Below are 20,386 nucleotides of genomic sequence, written 5' to 3'. Positions count from 1 at the left end.
GTGCAAGATTTTCCATTTTGTGAGATGATGACATATGCTAAATATAACAGTCACTGGATCTTCAGACATTTTCCTATCAAAACAAGCCGCATTTCTGGTTTCCAGATCGTCCAGGACAAAGCACTACCTGCCAAGACTGCTAGTTTGCATTGACTAGGGGGGTGGGGAGTTGATCTAGACAACCATTGACATGGTCATGTACATCATCTATAGGTTTGACTAGATCAAAAGCACAAATAATAACTCTTCGAGAGAATTTAGCAAGGCTCGAGCCCAAAAGTAGACGTTTCATTGTTTCTGACTACCACAAAAGTAACACCGGTCATTCCCAGTCTAGAACCAAGTTTTCTTTAGTTAAAATATTGTTTCTTATCATTAGCCACAAGAAGATTTAAATCTTCAAAGGCATTTTGATTTTCCAGATACTTCGATAGCCCATCATTGCAATAACTTTAATTTGGAGGTAAAGCTCTTTCACAGTGAAGAATTTTTTGGCTCCAATTTTCCATCTGACTCTATCTTGTTCACCAAATATTTGAACTAAGTCCACAAGCATTTTTCATCTCATTCTATTGCAGAAGTTCATCTAAATATCAAACATTCCCAACCACTTATCTTTAGAAAGTTCACTGTAACCATCTTGGTAAAGCAAATATAATATACTCTAGACGGATTAAACATGCATTGCAACGAGTTTACTTTGAGGGGTCTGTTTAAACTGGTCAGGTCAACAGAAAGATAGAGTGTCCACTACATGAATTGAAAAGTTCAAAATTATCAAAAGGGACATGGACAGTACAACACCATCATTGTCTGGTTGTATCAGGGAATCGGTTGGAGATTAGCTTTGCTTGTTGGAAGCAAACACTGACTATTATTGTTGGATCAAACACAACCTTGCAGCTGGTCAGTGGTGCATGACATTATTCCGGGAAATGATTCCAGCTGAATGTTGTTGGATGTCCTTATCACTCTTTTTTCCACTGCCAACAAGGCTGGCACCAAATCATGCATATCAGACATGAAATCTCTGTCGTGGCCATTTTATTTTCAAAACGGAGGAAAAATATTTGTCTTATTGATTAGTTAAGGATATAATTGTCTGGTTAATTTACAGAAAATCGGGTAAAAACCGCTACAAACTGACCATAAGAGGACTACTCACAAAGCATGACACCCCACGACCTCACAAGCAGCCCGCCAAATGCTTCACACGCAACAACAACTTTAACCCCCAACACTTGTATAACGCAATGGAACCCCTGTCAAGAACACCTAAAAAAGGCAATAGGCAACACCAAAACCACGGTAATGACCAAAACCATGAGGACGAGTCATGAGACCGAAGATCATCCATCAAGCATCCGGGGGCGCCTTTCCTATGACGCCACTGTTCTTGCCTTTGCACATGAGTGGCTTCTCGTTCAGGATGCTGGTCCGAGGGCAATCGCCGACCTTATTGTTTTGGCCCCTGATTGTCGTTCCCGCCAGGAGGCAAGCAACCTTCCTTCCTAATCCAGGGCTAGGAACCTCCAAGTTGTTTAGCACGTCGCAAAGTTCTTTTGTGAAGAGAGAATCGACATTATTTGCTGATGGGGTGGAGTTTGTGCGAAAGGCACAACTGAGCGCCCAGACGTGTTCACCTGCACCTGCTCCCATGACAAAGGCGAATCCAAAACCTCACACGAGGTCACCGAGAAGTCCACATTCGTATGCCTCACTATAGGACGAAAACAGAGCGAAACTGGGTGCTGCCACATTTGATTTCATTTTTTTTGCAAAGATGAAACGAATAGAGAAACCCCCAAAATAATAAGGAAACAAATATTACCGAAATAAAAACAAAGTGAATACTGAGTGGACATGGAGACAGAAGTAAGTGTACACCGTGACTAAAAGGCCACATGAACCATAGAAAAAATACAAGAAAAGCAACAAAAATATTCAACTTTGGCAGCAGAAAAACTTGAAGACACTAATCAACCAAAAACATCGGCATGGTAGTGCAACTCAAACTACAATAGTGCTCCAGTGACACACCCACGGTACTTGGGCCACACATGGGCCATTCCGCTCATTGTGTTTTCGTTGGGCTAATAAATAGCCATATGCCCATATTTAAAAGGGAAAGTTCTGCGTTCTTGTTCCACTGTAAAACGCAGTTTCGTTTCCGCGTAAAAAATTCCACTTCTATTTCCGTTTTCATTTTTCCTCTCCGTTTCTGTTTCCCACCAGAAAAGCTGAAAGTTTCCTCTCCATTTCATTCCTACTCCAGTAGTAGAGGCAAAGCAAGGCTACACTAGCTTCTGAAGCTCAAGCATGATCTACAACATGGGAGCCAAGACCGCAACGATAGCCTCGCCCTCAGCCATGGACACTGAAAGCCACATTGATTACCCTGTGTCTTGAAATGGTTTTGTTTGTATGATCAATGTGTCATGGATTACACTTGAGTTGCCTTACCATTTGAGACCACTTCTTATAATTGCGGGAGTGGTTCTTGTACTGGCATTGCTACAGAACAGAGTGGTATACTCTATACTGTCCCCAGGTGTTTCCATTTTGGATCATTTCTTATATCCAGTGACTGATCATAGTTAAGATGATTGGAGGCAGAATTTTCAAGAGGATGATAAACAAAAAATAACATAGTTGCTTTATTTTTATTGACTACTCGGTCGAATTAAGAGGACAGATACTCTGCTTATTCAGCAATTTTTATTGCACACGGATGCTACCGGCACACCAAGATAGGGAAAAATACACTAGTAGGGTAATGGATTATGGCATTGCGGCGGCGTCCATGGCGAGGATGGTGGAGAGGTTGAGTGGGTGCATGTAGTCCGGGGAGCCGGCCATGAACTGGCTGACGATGATGCGGTTGGCCCTCTCGGTGGGGTGGAAGTTGTCCCAGAAGGCGTAGAGGGAGCGGTCGGGGCAGACGCTGGACATGGCGGTGCACAGCCCCACGCCGTTGTACGGGCCCTGGCCGCAGCACGCCACCTTGGACGTGACGAAGCCGTACGCCGCCGGGGCGGAGATGAAGTCCATGTGCATCCGGTAGGCGTTGACGGCGACGAACACGTCGGCGCCGAACTGAGCGTTGAGGTCCTTGGTCATCTGCACCAGCTGCGGGTTGTAGAGCGCGGCGGCGCGCTGCAGCTCCAGGTCGCACTCGCCGTTGGCGCTCCGCGTGGCGAGCTCCGCCGGCGCGCAGCCGATGGGCCCGGAGCCGGTGACGAGGACGCGGCGGGCGCCGAGGCCGTGGAGCTGCTGGAGGATGGTCTTGTACTCGGCGATGAGGTAGCGGATGTAGTCCGGGAGCGCGAACTGGCGGGACCTGGCGGAGAAGGGCAGCAGGTAGTAGTTGTTGACGAAGTCGTTGCCGCCGAGCGTGATGAGCACCAGCGCGCTCCGCACCAGCCGCTGCGTCGCCGGCTCGCCGATCAGCCGCCGCACCCTGCTTTGGTACTGCTCGAAGTAGCGCAGCTGCTTCTGTATGCGGATGATGTTCACCTGCAGGGCCGAAGCCAAATATGCAACGCATTCGTTCGTTCGTTCGTTCCTTGTATTTGCAATTTGAGGCACGTAGTACAAGAGGTGCGAAGTAGCTGAGCTTACAAACTGGATGCCGGTGTCGTTGAGGATGCCGACGCCGGCGGACGCGAAGTTGGCGCCGCCGAGCAGCTTGTGGCCGTCGAGGTGGGGGCTGAGGTAGGGCAGCACGGGCTCGGCCCCGAGGTGCTCGCTGATGATGTCGGGGACGTTGAGGCCGTTGGAGAAGCGGCCGGTGGCGCGGTGGGTCGGGTAGTCGAGGCCGTAGGGCGGCGAGTCGGCGCGCGCCGTGGTGGCCAGGTAGTTGTTGTTGCCGCTGTCCACCAGGGAGTCGCCGAACACGAAGAAGGGACGAGGAGCCCTCGCCGTTGCTGCTGCTGCCGCAGCCGCTGCTACCATGGCTGCTGCCATCGTCACGAGGAGGACGCCAAGCGCAGCCATATCTTTGTCGTGGCTAAGCTTAGCTTGGCTTGATCGCTGCTAGCTAGTAGCTGCTCGATGGACTGCGCCTTGCACTGCATGGTATGTCCATGGGTAGCTGTATTTATAGCCTGTGCAGTGCATTCCCAGCATGCGTCGCTGCCGGTCGATCCAATGGCCATCTCGAGTAGGAGTAGTTATCATGGCAACTTTTTGAGGACCCTCGAGAGGGATGCTGTATCTTTCGGTTTACCATATACTCCTTCCGTTCCTAAATATAAGTCTTTTTAGAGATTTCACTATGACTACATACGAAGCAAAATGAGTGAATCTACAATCTAAAATATGTCTATATTTTTTCTTAGAAAAGGAGGATGACCTCCGGCCTCTGCATCTGGGAGATGCATACGGCCACTTTATTGATTATTCTGGAGGACCGTACAAAGTGTTACAACAATGTGTCTGAAACCACCATCTTGGCAACATATGTCGCTACTCCTATCCAAAATGATGAGGGGGTGCTAGCTGGGCCACTACCCAAACCACTCACCTAAGCCTAACATCAAAAGCCGGAAGCCGAAACTCATTCGGAAGCCCCAGCCGAGCCACATACCGGGTCTGGGGCACAATCCGGTCAGACGCACTCGTGTGTCGTCGCCGCCATCTTTCACAGGTCCGTCTTCAGATCATATTGAGGCTTCTACCTTGTCTGGCCACTCTGCCATCGACGTCCCCATGACGCCAGACAGTTTCCTCCTCCTGCACGAGTCCATCTCCGCGTATCAGACGCCGAGTCTCCACAGCACCATGCCGCCGAGATCCGCCACCATCAATGTGAAAGATGAAGCACCGCTCCACCAAAGTCGCCGTCCTCTAGTCCCTCGAGCCCGTGTGCACCTCCAAGAATGACGCCCCCAGGGGGGAAACGACACCAGAGAGCCGCCGTCATCCGATCTACTGATCTAGGGTTTCCCCCGGAGGTAGCAGAGAGTGGCCTTGAACTTCTCCACGACGATGCCTTCAGGAAAGGAACGATGCAGACAGCGTCGCCATCGCCGGCCTTGGCAATAGCCAATAGCAGGTTTTCACCCAGATCTGATCGAAGACCTCCATCTCTCGTACACGGGTCGCCGTCCGAGAAAGCCGCCGACGAGCAGACGCCGGAGCTAAGTCCCACTGCCGCCGCGCGCAGACCGGCCGACCACGTGGTTGCAGCCACGCGGCTGCAATCCACCTCGATGCAGAGCCCACGAGGACCTGCGCCGCCACCCCGCGACGCTCGCTACCGCCAGGGACCAAATCCGCGCGGATCTAGCCGGAGGCGTGCCGGCCCGCCACCGCCCGATCTGACCCGCCGCAGCCGCCGCGCCGCGGCCGCCCACCAGGTCGCCGCCAAGGCAGGCCACCCCGACGGAGCGCCGCCGCGCCGCTAGCCCCTGCCATAGGCTAGCGCCCCCGCTCGGGAAGCCGTCCCGCGCCGGTCATTACCATGGGCGGAGGGGAAAGGAAGGCCCCGCCGCCGCCCCGGCCGGCCGAGCTTCGCCCGGCGGCCCCACCGGGCGGCGGCGAGGGAGGTGGGCAGAGGAGGGAGGAGAGAGGCGGCGGCCGGGATGGGTTCCCCTCGGAGCGCCCACGGGAGCGCCGCGAGAGGTTAGGGTTTTCCCCTGTCCACGGGAGCATTCGTATATAGTTTGTAGTGGAATCTCTGAAAAGACTTACATTTAGGAACGGAGGGAGTATAATCCACGAGAAGGCTATATATTTGAGATGGGATACTGCACCATGCAGTAGACTTTCTGATCATGATGTTAGCTAGTGAAACCCGTATGTTGACAATGACCACAAAACTCCATTGAGGCGACAATGATCTTTATCCAGAACTCGCTCGCGTCACTCTCAGTACAATATCCAGTGCCAGGGGAAACTGAACTGAATGGCATTTTGAATAAACTGAATGACATTTCTATGCATGAAGCGCCCGACTTGTGAATTGTGATTGATACACGCCCGTTTCGATAAAAGATCACCACGCATGCATGATGATAACTACTCCGAAGACGAAGGCCGCATCATATCTCGTATTACTGTCTTCTTGAAACTGGCACACGACACCAATAATTACCATTTGCTCCATTTCCACCGACACCAGTAACCTGAAAGTAAAAGAGTGAGGAAAGGCAGATGTACGTACATGCCATAGGTGTTGCTAGCTATACACTTTTGTGCATGTTGAAATGTGGTCGTAAGGCTAGGTGTAATTGCAGGCCTATCTCACTACAGGAGAAGCTGTCCTTGCGTAACAAACCGGCACCGCGTTTTTCAGGCCATTTAATCGGATTCCACGGTTCCCCTTCTTCCTCGCTTCATGTCTGCCCGCCTGCCCAGCCCAGCATACTATAGATAGATGGAAACCCTGACTCAAACAAATCGGCGAATAACTGCATGCACGCATGCCGCCACGCCAATCATCGATGGAGGAGCTTCTTTCCATCCGGTTATTGTTAAGTGCTGTCATGTTGTTGTATTTCAGGCAGAAATCAAATCAGAATATGCATTGACACATTGACAGTATAGGAACTTAGATTTGCAAGAGAGAGAGAGAGAGAATTTGTGACACGGAGAGGCGGGGGCACGCATGCATCCAACCACATGATTGCGCCAACTTAGTCCCTCCATTTTTGTATACAAGGCCACTACCAAATTTACAATTTGCAACTATACAAGGCCACTAACATTAATCGAGGCAACATTGATTGCATGCATGTAGAAGTGAGAAGGTTGGCTTGCATTCCCAACATTAATCAACCAATAAGGAGTAAGAGGTTTGCTTGTTGTTGGTGGGAGAGAAAACCCACATTAATTAACACGACAAACAAGGTGACAAACTAGCTTGCAACATTGACTTCAACATTGCATCGATTTTTACCTTGGTACCTGTAATATGGGTTTGTGGCCTTGTATATAAAAATGGAGGGACTAAGTTGTTTCGTGACTGAGTTTAACTACGACATGTATGATCATCCAGCTTTGATACAACTTTTGGCAGAGAATGCATGCTCCACCCGCCCATCTTTCATACTTTTCCTTTTGACTTGCAAATTTGAATCTATTACATTTTTCGACTAAAAGAAAAATTTATATTTCGTTTGCATATTAGTGCTCCTTGTGGCGAGGGCTTTGAAACAAACTCACTTTTGAATACTTTTTGACAAGTTTTAAAAACTTTAGAAAATTTAACTATGAAAACTTAATATAACGAATGGTAAATTGAACAAGTTTCAAAACTAAAACTGAAATCCTAAACCCTAATACCTAATCTTAAACCCCTAAAAGCAAATGAAACTTGGTAAAACTTCATATTGTGGCCTAAAGTTTTTATATTTGAAACTTGATAAAAAATAAAAAAAAGGTGTCAAAATGAAGGAAATATGCCCTAGAGGCAATAATAAAGTTATTATTTATTTCCTTATATCATGATAAATGTTTATTATTCATGCTAGAATTGTATTAACCGGAAACTTGATACATGTGTGAATACATAGAGAAACAGAGTGTCACTAGTATGCCTCTACTTGACTAGCTCGTTGATCAAAGATGGTTATGTTTCCTAGCCATAGACATGAGTTATCATTTGATTAACGGGATCAAATCATTAGGAGAATGATGTGATTGACTTGACCCATTCCGTTAGCTTAGCACTCGATCGTTTAGTATGTTGCTATTGCTTTCTTCATGACTTATACATGTTCCTATGACTATGAGATTATGCAACTCCCGTTTACCGGAGGAACACTTTGTGTGCTACCAAACGTCACAACGTAACTGGGTGATTATAAAGGTGCTCTACAGGTGTCTCCGAAGGTACTTGTTGGGTTGGCGTATTTCGAGATTAGGATTTGTCACTCCGATTGTCGGAGAGGTATCTCTGGGCCCACTCGGTAATGCACATCACTATAAGCCTTGCAAGCATTGCAACTAATGAGCTAGTTGCGGGATGATGTATTACGGAACGAGTAAAGAGACTTGCCGGTAACGAGATTGAACTAGGTATTGAGATACCGACGATCGAATCTCGGGCAAGTAACATACCGATGACAAAGGGAACAACGTATGTTGTTATGCGGTTTGACCGATAAAGATCTTCGTAGAATATGTGGGAGCCAATATGAGCATCCAGGTTCCGCTATTGGTTATTGACCGGAGACGTGTCTCGGTCATGTCTACATAGTTCTCGAACCCGTAGGGTCCGCACGCTTAAAGTTAGATGACGGTTATATTATGAGTTTATGTGTTTTGATGTACTGAAGGAGTTCGGAGTCCCGGATGAGATCAGGGCCATGACGAGGAGTCTCGAAATGGCCGAGACGTAAAGATCGATATATTGGACGACTATATTCGGACTTCGGAAAGGTTCCGAGTGATTCGGGTATTTATCGGAGTACCGGAGAGTTACGGGAATTCGCCGGGGAGAAGTATTGGGCCTTATTGGGCCATACGGTAATAGAGGAGAGAGGCCAAAAGGAAGGAGGCGCGCACCCCCCTCTGGTCCGAATTGGACAAGGGGTGCAGCCCCCTTTTCCTTCTCCCTCTCCCCCTCTTTCCTTCTCTCCTACTCCAAGAAGGAAAGGAGGAGTCCTACTCCCGGTGGGAGTAGGACTCCCCCCTTGGCGCGCCCTCCTCCTTGACCGGCCGCCTCCCCCTTGCTCCTTTATATACGGGGGCAGGGGAGCACCCCATAGACACAACAATTGATCATTGATCTCTTAGCCGTGTGCGGTGCCCCCCTCCACCATATTACACCTCGATAATATCGTAGCGGTGCTTAGGCGAAGCCCTGCGTCGGTAGAACATCATCATCGTCACCACGCCGTCGTGCTGACGAAACTCTCCCTCAACACTCGGCTGGATCGGAGTTCGAGGGACGTCATCGAGCTGAATGTGTGCTGAACTCGGAGGTGCCGTGTGTTCGGTACTTGATCGGTCGGATCGTGAAGACGTACAACTACATCAACCGCGTTGTATTAACGCTTCTGCTTTTGGTCTACGAGGGTACGTGGACAACACTCTCCCCTCTCGTTTCTATGCATCACCATGATCTTGCGTGTGCGTAGGAATTTTTTTGAAATTACTACGTTCCCCAACAGTGGCATCCGAGCCAGGTTTTATGCGTTGATGTTATATGCACGAGTAGAACACAAGTGAGTTGTGGGCGATATAAGTCATACTGCTTACCAACATGTCATACTTTGGTTCGGCGGTATTGTTGGATGAAGCGGCCCGGACCGACATTACGCGTACGCTTACGCGAGACTGGTTCTTCCGACGTGCTTTGCACAGAGGTGGCTGGCGGGTGTCAGTTTCTCCAACTTTAGTTTAACCGAGTGTGGCTACGCCCGGTCCTTGCGAAGGTTAAAACAGCACCAACTTGACAAACTATCGTTGTGGTTTTGATGCGTAGGTAAGAACGGTTCTTGCTAAGCCCAGTAGCAGCCACGTAAAACTTGCAACAACAAAGTAGAGGACGTCTAACTTGTTTTTGCAGGGCATGTTGTGATGTGATATGGTCAAGACATGATGCTAAATTTTATTGTATGAGATGATCATGTTTTGTAACCGAGTTATCGGCAACTGGCAGGAGCCATATGGTTGTCGCTTTATTGTATGCAATGCAATCGCCATGTAATTGCTTTACTCTATCATTAAGCGGTAGCGATAGTCGTAGAAGCAATAGTTGGCGAGACGACAACGATGCTACGATGGAGATCAAGGTGTCGCGCCGGTGATGATGGGGATCATGGTGGTGCTTCAGAGATGGAGATCACAAGCACAAGATGATGATGGCCATATCATATCACTTATATTGATTGCATGTGATGTTTATCTTTTATGCATCTTATCTTGCTTTGATTGACGGTAGCATTATAAGATGATCTCTCACTAAATTTCAAGATAAAAGTGTTCTCCCTGAGTATGCACCGTTGCCAAAGTTCGGCGTGCCCAGACACCACGTGATGATTGGGTGTGATAAGCTCTACGTCCATCTACAACGGGTGCAAGCCAGTTTTTGCACACGCAGAATACTCAGGTTAAACTTGACGAGCCTAGCATATGCAGATATGGCCTCGGAACACTGAGACCGAAAGGTCGAGCGTGAATCATATAATAGATATGATCAACATAGTGATGTTCACCATTGAAAACTACTCCATTTCACGTGGTGATCGGTTATGGTTTAGTTGATTTGGATCACGTGATCACTTAGATGATTAGAGGGATGTATATCTAAGTGGGAGTTCTTAAGTAATATGATTAATTGAACTTAAATTTATCATGAACTTAGTCCTGATAGTATTTTGCAAATTATGTTGTAGATCAATAGCTCGCGTTGTTGCTTCCCTATGTTTATTTTGATATATTCCTAGAGAAAAATTATGTTGAAAGATGTTAGTAGCAATGATGCGGATTAGATCCGTGATCTGAGGATTATCCTCATTGCTGCACAGAAGAATTATGTCCTTGATGCACCGCTAGGTGACAGACCTATTGCAGGAGCAGATGGAGACGTTATGAACGTTTGGCTAGCTCAATATGATGACTACTTGATAGTTTAGTGCACCATGCTTAACGACTTAGAATCAGAACTTCAAAGACGTTTTGAACGTCATGGACCATATGAGATGTTCCAGGAGTTGAAGTTAATATTTCAAGCAAATATCCGAGTTGAGAGATATGAAGTCTCCAACAAGTTCTATAGCTAAAAGATGGAGGAGAATAGCTCAAGCAGTGAGCATGTGCTCAGATTGTCTGGGTACTACAATCGCTTGAATCAAGTGGGAGTTAATCTTCCAGATAAAATAGTGATTGACAGAATTCTCTAGTCACCATCACCAAGTTAGTAGAACTTCGTGATGAACTATAGTATGCAAGGGATGACGAAAGTAATTCCCGAGCTCTTCGCGATGCTGAAATCGACGAAGGTAGAAATCAAGAAAGAGCATCAAGTGTTGATGGTTAACAAGACCACTAGTTTCAAGAAAAGGGCAAAGGGATAGAAGGGGAACTTCAAGAAGAACGGCAAGCAAGTTGCTGCTCAAGTGAAGAAGCCCAAGTCTGGACCTAAGCCTGAGACTAAGTGCTTCTACTGCAAAGGGACTGGTCACTGGAAGCGGAACTGCCCCAAGTATTTGGTGGATAAGAAGGATGGCAAAGTGAACAAAGGTATATTTGATATACAGATTATTGATGTGTATTTTACTAGTGTTCGTAGCAACCCCTCGGTATTTGATACTGGTTCAGTTGCTAAAGAGTAGTAACTCGAAACGGGAGTTGCATAATGAACAGAAACTAGTTAAGGATGAAGTGACGATGTGTATTGGAAGTGGTTCCAAGATTGATATGATCATCATCGCACACTCCCTATACTTTCGGGATTAGTGTTGAACCTAAATAAGTGTTATTTGGTGTTTGCGTTGAGCATGAATATGATTTGATCATGTTTATTGCAATACGGTTATTCAGTTAAGTTAGAGAATAATTGTTGTTCTGTTTACATGAATAAAACCTTATATGGTTACACACCCAATGAAAATGGTTCGTTGGATCTCGATCGTAGTGATACACATATTCATAATATTGAAGTCAAAAGATGCAAAGTTAATAATGATAGTGCAACTTATTTGTGGCACTGCCGTTTAGGTCATATTGGTGTAAAGCGCATGAAGAAACTCCATGCTGATGGGCTTTTGAATCACTTGATTATGAATCACTTGATGCTTGCGAACCATGCCTTATGGGCAAGATGACTAAGACTCCGTTCTCCGGAACAATGGAGCGAGCAACTGACTTATTTGGAAATAATACATACTGATGTATGCAATCCGATGAGTGTTGAGGCTCGCGACGGGTATCGTTATTTTCTGACCTTCACAGATGATTTGAGCAGATATGGGTATATCTACTTGATGAAACATAAGTCTGAAACATTTGAAAAGTTCAAAGAATTACAGAGTGAAGTGGAAAATCATCGTGACAAGAAAATAAGGTTTCTACGATCTGATCGCGGAGACAAATATTTGAGTTACAAGTTTGATCTTCAATTAAAACAATGTGGAATAGTTTCACAAATTCGTGCCACCTGGAACACCACAGCTTAATGGTGTGTCCGAACGTCATAACCGTACTTTATTGGATATAGTGCAATCTATGATGTTTCTTACCGATTTACCACTATAGTTTTGGGGTTATGCATTAGAGACAGCTGCATTCACGTTAATAGGGTACCATCTAAATCTATTGAGACGACATCTTATGAACTGTGGTTTGGCAAGAAACCAAAGTTGTCGTTTCTTAAAGTTTGGGGTTGCGCTGCTTATGTGAAAAAGTTTCATCCTGATAAGCTCAAACCCAAATCGAAGAAATGTGTCTTCATAGGATACCCAAAGGAGACAGTTGGGTACACCTTCTATCACAGATCCGAAGGCAAGACATTCGTTGCTAAGAATGGATCCTTTCTAGAGAAGGAGTTTCTCTCGAAAGAAGTGAGTGGGAGGAAAGTAGAACTTGATGAGGTAATTGTACCTACTCCCTTATTGGAAAGTAGTTCATCACAGAAACCAGTTTCTGTGACGCCTATACCAATTAGTGAGGAAGTTAATGATGATGATCATGGAACTTCAGATCAAGTTATTACTGAATCTCATAGGTCAACCAGAGTAAGATCCGCACCAGAGTGGTACGGTAATCTTGTTCTGGAGGTTATGTTACTAGACCATGACGAACCTACGAACTATGAAGAAGCGATGGTGAGCCCAGATTCCGCAAAATGGCTTGAGGCCATGAAATCTGAGATGAGATCCATGTATGAGAACAAAGTATGGACTTTGATTGACTTGCCCAATGATCGGCGAGCCATTGAGATTAAATGGATCTTCAAGAGGAAGACGGACGCTGATAGTAGTGTAACTATCTACAAAGCTAGAATTGTCGCAAAAGGTTTTCGACAAGTTTAAGGTGTTGACTACGATGAGAGTTTCTCACTCGTATCTATGCTTAAGTCTATCCGAATCATGTTAGCAATTGCCGCATTTTATGAAATCTGGCAAATGGATAAACAAAACTGCATCTTAATGGATTTATTAAAGAAGAGTTGTATATGATGCAACCAGAAGGTTTTGTCAGTCCTAAAAGTGCCAACAAAATATGCAAGCTCCAGCGATCCATCTATGGACTGGTGCAAGCATCTCAGAGTTGGAATATACGCTTTGATAAGTTGATCAAAGGATATAGTTTTATACAGACTTGCAGTGAAGCCTGTATTTACAAGAAAGTGAGTGAGAGCACTACAGCATTTCTGATAAGTATATGTGAATGACATATTGTTGATCGGAAATAATGTAGAATTATTCTGCAAAGCATAAAGGAGTGTTTGAAAGGAGTTTTTCAAAGAAAGACCTCGGTGAAGCTGCTTACATATTGAGCATCAAGATCTATAGAGATAAATCAAGACGCTTGATAAGTTTTTTTCAATAAGTTTTTTTAATGTTGTGTACCAGATCTATTGTATACCCTACACTGATTTTGGCAAGGGAGTACAATAGTGATCTAGGAGTAGATCACTGGACAGCGGTTAAAATTATCCTTAGTGGAATAAGGATATGTTTCTCGATTATGGAATGACAAAAGGTTCATCGTAAAGGCTTACGTCGATGCAAGTTTCGACACTAATCTAGATGACTCTAAGTCTCGGTCTAGATATATATTGAAAGTGGGAGCAATTAGCTAGATTAGCTCCGTGCAGAGCATTGTAGACATAGAAATTTGCAAAATACTTACGGATCTGAATGTGACAGACCCGTTGACTAAAATTATCTCACAAGCAAAACATGATCACACCTTAGTACTTTTTGGGTGTTAATCACATAGCGATGTGAACTAGATTACTGACTCTAGTAAACCCTTTGGGTGTTGATCACATGACGATGTGAACTATGGGTGTTAATCACATGGTGATGTGAACTATTGATGTTAAATCACATGGCGATGTGAACTAGATTATTGACTCTAGTGCAAGTGGGAGACTGAAGGAAATATGCCCTAAAGGCAATAATAAAGTTATTATTTATTTCCTTATATCATGATAAATGTTTATTATTCATGCTAGAATTGTATTAACCGGAAACTTGATACATGTGTGAATACATAGACAAAAAGAGTTTCACTAGTATGCCTCTACTTGACTAGCTCGTTGATCAAAGATGGTTATGTTTCCTAGCCATAGACATGAGTTGTCATTTGATTAACGGGATCACATCATTAGGAGAATGATGTGATTGACTTGACCCATTCCGTTAGCTTAGCACTCGATCGTTTAGTATGTTGCTATTGCTTTCTTCATGACTTATACATGTTCCTATGACTATGAGATTATGCAACTCCCGTTTACCGGAGGAACACTTTGTGTGCTACCAAACGTCACAACGTAACTGGGTGATTATAAAGGTGCTCTACAGGTGTCTCCGAAGGTACTTGTTGGGTTGGCGTATTTCGAGATTAGGATTTGTCACTCCGATTGTCGGAGAGGTATCTCTGGGCCCACTCGGTAATGCACATCACTATAAGCCTTGCAAGCATTGCAACTAATGAGCTAGTTGCGGGATGATGTATTACGGAACGAGTAAAGAGACTTGCCGGTAACGAGATTGAACTAGGTATTGAGATACCGACGATCGAATCTCGGGCAAGTAACATACCGATGACAAAGGGAACAACGTATGTTGTTATGCGGTTTGACCGATAAAGATCTTCGTAGAATATGTGGGAGCCAATATGAGCATCCAGGTACCGCTATTGGGTATTGACCGGAGACGTGTCTCGATCATGTCTACATAGTTCTCGAACCCGTAGGGTCCGCACGCTTAAAGTTAGATGACGGTTATATTATGAGTTTATGTGTTTTGATGTACCGAAGGAGTTCCGAGTCCTGGATGAGATCAGGGACATGACGAGGAGTCTCGAAATGGCCGAGACGTAAAGATCGATATATTGGACGACTATATTCGGACTTCGGAAAGGTTCCGAGTGATTCAGGTATTTATCGGAGTACCGGAGAGTTACGGGAATTCACCGGGGAGAAGTATTGGACCTTATTGGGCCATATGGGAATAGAGGAGAGAGGCCAAAAGGAAGGAGGCGCGCACCCCACCCCCCTCTGGTCCGAATTGGACAAGGGGTGCAGCCCCCTTTTCCTTCTCCCTCTCCCCCTCTTTCCTTCTCTCCTACTCCAACAAGGAAAGGAGGAGTCCTATAGGACTCCCCCCTTGGCGCGCCCTCCTCCTTGACCGGCCGCCTCCCCCTTGCTCCTTTATATACGGGGGCAGGGGGGCACCCCATAGACACAACAATTGATCATTGATCTCTTAGCCGTGTGCGTTGCCCCCTCCACCATATTACACCTCGATAATATCGTAGCGGTGTTTAGGCGAAGCCCTGCGTCGGTAGAACATCATCATCGTCACCACGCCGTCGTGCTGACGAAACTCTCCCTCAACACTCGGCTGGATCGGAGTTCGAGGGACGTCATCGAACTGAATGTGTGCTGAACTCGGAGGTGCCGTGCGTTCGGTAATTGATCGGTCGGATCGTGAAGACGTACGACGACATCAACCGCGTTGTATTAACGCTTCCGCTTTCGGTCTACGAGGGTACGTGGACAACACTCTCCCCTCTCGTTGCTATGCATCACCATGATCTTGCGTGTGCGTAGGAATTTTTTTGAAATTACAACGTTCCCTAACACAAAACGTATTCAAAATTGGTGTTGTTCGAAAGTACTCGTTGCAACGAACGGGAATATGCAAATGAAACTTAATTTGGACCTTTGGTTAAAAAGAAACAATATATTACATTTTGAGATAGAATGAAAAAGTATGAGAGGTGGAGTGGGTGGCGTATGCAACTCTGCCACAAGCTGGCGTGCATGGACCCCAGTTCAACGGTGAAGAGCTAATGACGTAAATTAGTGCATCAATCTTGAAGCAAAAGGGTGGTCGCATGCATGCAGGCTCCCGTCCGTGCGTGCCACTGCGAAATTTTCAGATTTGAGACAACATTACAGATTTGCCACATACGTGAATTCAAAGGATAATCAAGCTACAGTAATTCCCTATTGATGACATCACTTTTACTGTTGCTAGAAATGACCTTTATTCAAACTGGCTCAAATTCAAATTTAAAATAAAGTTAAATAAATAAAATTTTCAAATGTCAAAACTAAAAAGGTGCAAAATGTGGCAAATAATTCATAGGTAATATTGGTGAAGAAACCACATTTGTATAAAAGGTTTAAATGCACTAAAGTGATTAAAACAGTGGCTTAAACAATTAATTAAATGCCTTTTATAAATTACTCCCTCCGTTCCATAATGTAGTGCCTATAGATTTTTTGAGAAGTCAAACTTTGCAAACTTTGACCAAGTTTGTAGAGAAAAATATTTATATCTACAATAGCAAAAATATATAATGTGAAACAACGTCTTATGGAACTTGGCCAAAGTTGATGAGGTTTGACTTTTCAAAAAATCTATAGGCACTACATTATGGAACGGAGAGAGTATAAAATTACAAACTATTTTGTTTAGTGCCAAACTTTTTGTGACAGTAGCATATTTAGTAACACTAATTTAGGTGCTATTAATATATTTCTAAAAACTAAAATAATTAGAAAATAAATAAAAAGAAAATAAATAAAGAAAAGGTAAACCAAAATTAAAAAGAAAAATAAAAGACAACCCCCCTCCACTGGGCCTCGGCCTAGCCGGCCCACTCCCCTGCACCCCCGCCCCCTCTGGCCTATATGGCCCTATCCCCCGAACCGAAACCCTAAGAAAGAGCCGCTTCTCCACGCCTCGCCGCCCCGATCCCCGGCACCGGGGGTGAGAATCCCCTCCTCCCCTCTCCCCCCTCGCCCACTGCTCGTCGTGGTCGCTCCGGCCTCTCGCCCGGCCACCCTCGCGGCGGTCGCCGCGTCCAATTCTAGTGCGCGCCCGCGACGCCGCGCGCGCTCACGCGAACCCCCATCCGCAGCCCCGCGCCCTCGCCGCCTGCTACTCGAGTTGTTGATGCTCCGCATCACTAGCCTGTGCGCCTCGCCGCTGCTACCGCAGCCCCACCTGCTGCTCCTTTGTCGCGCCCGCAGCCTTGCGTCGGCCCCGCACCGCTTGCTGCAGCAGTTGTTGCTGCCTTGCCCGCCCGCCTGCGCGCCGTCGCTCGTCCTCTCCGCCACGGCCGACCCGCCTCTGCCGCGTATATGCACGCGCTCACTGCTCCGCCTCCATCGCGCTTTGGTCCCGTCCTGGCGCGCCCGCGCCCGCTGACCCGTGCGCTGGCTCGCACAGCCACGCGCCCGCGTACCTCCTGGACTACCTCGTCGTGCTCGACCTCCGGCGCCTGCCCGTAGGCGCGCGTGCCCAGCCCCCTGGAGGCCGGCTGGGCCACTGCCATGTGGGACCCATGTCTTTGTCAAAACCGACAGATCTCAGGTAGGGGGGCCCAAGCTGTGAGTCTAGGATCAATGGTAACAAGGGACAATGGGGACACGGTGTTTACCCAGGTTCGGGCCCTCTCAAAGGAGGTAAAACCCTATGTCCTGCTTGATTGTATTCGATGAGTATAGGGGTTACAATAGTTGATCTACCTCGAGATCGTAATGGCTAAACCCTAGCTGTTTAGCCTATGATTATTCTGATGGCCTCTACGGACTAAACCCTCTGGTTTATATACACACCGGAGGGGCCTAGGGTTACACAAAGTCGGTTCACAGAGGAAAGGAGTATAACACCCGGACACCAAACTTGCCGTTCTACGCACATAGGAGTCCTACCCGGACACGGGAGGTGGTCTTCCGCTACGCCTCCACGACCCATCAGTCTGGCCCATATCGAATAGACCGGATACCTGAGGACCCCTTAATCCAGGACTCCCTCAGTAGCCCCCAAACTTGCCTTTCAATGATGATGTAGTATCCGGCTTATGTCTTCGGCTTTGCAAGGCGGGTTCTTCATCATACTCCGGATTAACAACAATCCGGTTTTGGCACCCATGTTCTGCCTTTATGATTCCTTCCTGTCGTCGCCTCGATTTGCACGCGTCGGGCGAATGTGAACGATCCATTTTTTTTACAAATAGACCCCTTACCATGCAAGGGCGGCATCTATATAAGGAGGTTAGATCTCTCAATGCCATCCCATATCGCGCAAAGAACACCAGAGCAAACCATGAAAAACTTCAAAACATGGCGACCGCTCCTGGCTCTTCCTCGCGCCCTCATGGCCCTCAAGCGGGTGATTGGCGAAGCTGCTCGGTGTCTCACCTCCAGCTGAATCGACTTCGGACGCAGGGATATCTCCCTCCCGCAGATCTAGTCTCTGTGCGGGCGGGATTGGCCTCGATTGGCAATGATGTGCTAGCAGAGAATTTCCTCAACCCCAACAAGGAGGAGAGGGTGTGCTTCGTCTCGTTTCTTCTGAGGGGCTTAGGATTCCTGACCCACCCCTTCCTCAGAGGTCTATTAGAATTCTATGGGATCCAGCTGCACAACCTTACACCATGTTCTATCCTGCACATTTCGGGTTTTGTCGCTCTCTGCGAACTGTTCTTAGGCTGTGAAGCTCATTTCGAACTATGGAGAAAGTTCTTTTACCTCGTCCCTCGCCATCAAGGTGGTTCTATATTTGAAGTGGGCGGCGTCGAAGTATGGCGGATAGCCGGATCAGGTTACCCTGTCGGAACTCCCAAAAAGGGATCCGAAGAATGGACTTCAGAATGGTTTTATATGGAGGACGTTCCCCTTCTGGACCCAGTTCGACGTGCCTTCCCGAATTCTCCAGTGCTCCTTTGAAGAAATGCCTCAATTGGCGCCCCCGGAGCCCCAAGCAAGAAGATAGTGCGGAAGTAAATAGCTTGGTTAGCAAGGTCAGATTACTTGCCCATTCCAAACTCTCGATAATCAAAGTCATGGCCATCACGATAAAGCGATGCATCCAGCCCCTTTAGTCTAGAGTTACCCCTTTATGGTGTTACAACGGAGAGGACGACGCATCTCGTTATAAGCGCGAGGGCCCGGATACCCCAGCCGCTCTGGCCGCCATTCTGGCAGATCTTTATAAGGGGGAGAAAGAATAATTCACCCGTTTAAATTGTCGGGAAGGTTTCTCCATGTATAACCCCATTGAATGGGTGAGTTTTTTGATTATCAGCATTGTCCTACCTCATTATCGAGGTATTCTAATCAAATTGTTCTGGTTGTCTTAAAACAGACATGGAGGAAGGTAGTCAAAAATGTGCACTGTCCCTCCCCCCAGCCAGAGGACTATGCTCGCAACGAAGACCCTGGCTTCCGCGAGGATCTGGATATATTTATAGAGTTTGATGATGGAGTCTTTTATCAAGCGAGCCTTGATGGCTCGGAAGTGGCTATTATGGCCGACTACCCCGGCCTTCTCCCTTTCTCCAAGGTAAGTACTCGGAAATCATCCTCAAAAAGTGGAGCCCCCACTTGTGTCTCACCCATCACACTGAATCGTGCTTTATAGGATCGGCGCTCAGCGAGCCTTACTCCATCGAGGGCGGCCCTAGGAAGGTAGCATCTACGCAGGGTGAGCCTTCAAAACGAAAGGAAACCGGGAGCGCCGTCGAGCCCCCTCCTTCATCAAAGAGGTATAACCTTCAATATGTGCCTATGCATAAGACCAGATTGTCATATTTCTCCTCCCATATTATTCCAGGAGGAGCACACGGTGAACCGTGTCCAAAGTCCCAGCTAGCCGATCATCAGCTAATCCGGCACCGGGCTCATCAACCAGGACGAGAGCCAATACGGATGTAGTGCCAACTCATCCACCTCATGAGGATTCGGATGACGTATCCGTCACAAATTCCGAAGTGGAGAGCGTGATGAATCATCGACGACTAAAAGAGACCATGCGTGCTCCAGTTTTTACCGAGCAGGAATTTACTACCCTCAGCACCGTGGATGCATATATCCGAGCCGCCCGGGACGGACTTGCTGGAGTTGCTCACCTGTTTTCAAAAGATATGCAGGTAATAGTTTGTGTAAATTTAATAGATATATGCCAATAGCCCCCGAGACTTGAAGCGGTTTAGACCAACCGATTTAAGGATCGTTATGACCGCAGGTTCTCAAAGAGAAGAACAACACGCTGTCCCAGGAGCTTGAAACGAGCCGGACAAAGCTAAATGCCGCCACCATAGAGCTAGAGGAAATGAAGAAAGTCACGATGACCATTGATCAAAAGAACAAACTGGAGGAAGAAAAGGATAAGCAAGCCGAAGAGATAGAGGGCTTAAATGCTCAATTATCGGACGCACAAAAAGAGAATAAAAAGTTGAAAGGCAG

General features: G+C 46.7%; 1 protein-coding gene across 1 annotated transcript; it reads right to left on the bottom strand.

Annotated features, from left to right (window-relative positions):
• Positions 1-2,633: 2,633 nt before the first annotated feature.
• Positions 2,634-4,084, bottom strand: LOC123121731 (GDSL esterase/lipase At5g33370). The gene is made up of 2 exons (XM_044541756.1): positions 3,622-4,084; positions 2,634-3,516 (listed from the first exon to the last, which is right to left on the bottom strand). Exons 1-2 carry the CDS (start codon positions 3,994-3,996, stop codon positions 2,782-2,784), a joined length of 1,110 nt encoding a protein of 369 aa, XP_044397691.1. The 5' UTR covers positions 3,997-4,084; the 3' UTR covers positions 2,634-2,781.
• Between the last annotated feature and the right edge of the window lie 16,302 nt (positions 4,085-20,386).

This window comes from Triticum aestivum, chromosome 5D (genome assembly GCF_018294505.1).
Source record: "Triticum aestivum cultivar Chinese Spring chromosome 5D, IWGSC CS RefSeq v2.1, whole genome shotgun sequence".
Lineage (NCBI taxonomy): Eukaryota > Viridiplantae > Streptophyta > Magnoliopsida > Poales > Poaceae > Triticum > Triticum aestivum.
Note: the sequence above shows the minus strand (reverse complement) of the source record. Positions and strands in the feature narration are given on the sequence as shown.

Coding starts and splice junctions, on each gene's coding strand:
- LOC123121731 (XM_044541756.1), bottom strand. CDS start 3,996: ATGGCTGCGCTTGGCGTCCTCCTCGTGACGATGGCAGCAGCCATGGTA. Junction 3,517..3,621: donor ACGACACCGGCATCCAGTTT/GTAAGCTCAGCT, acceptor TCGGCCCTGCAG/GTGAACATCATCCGCATACA.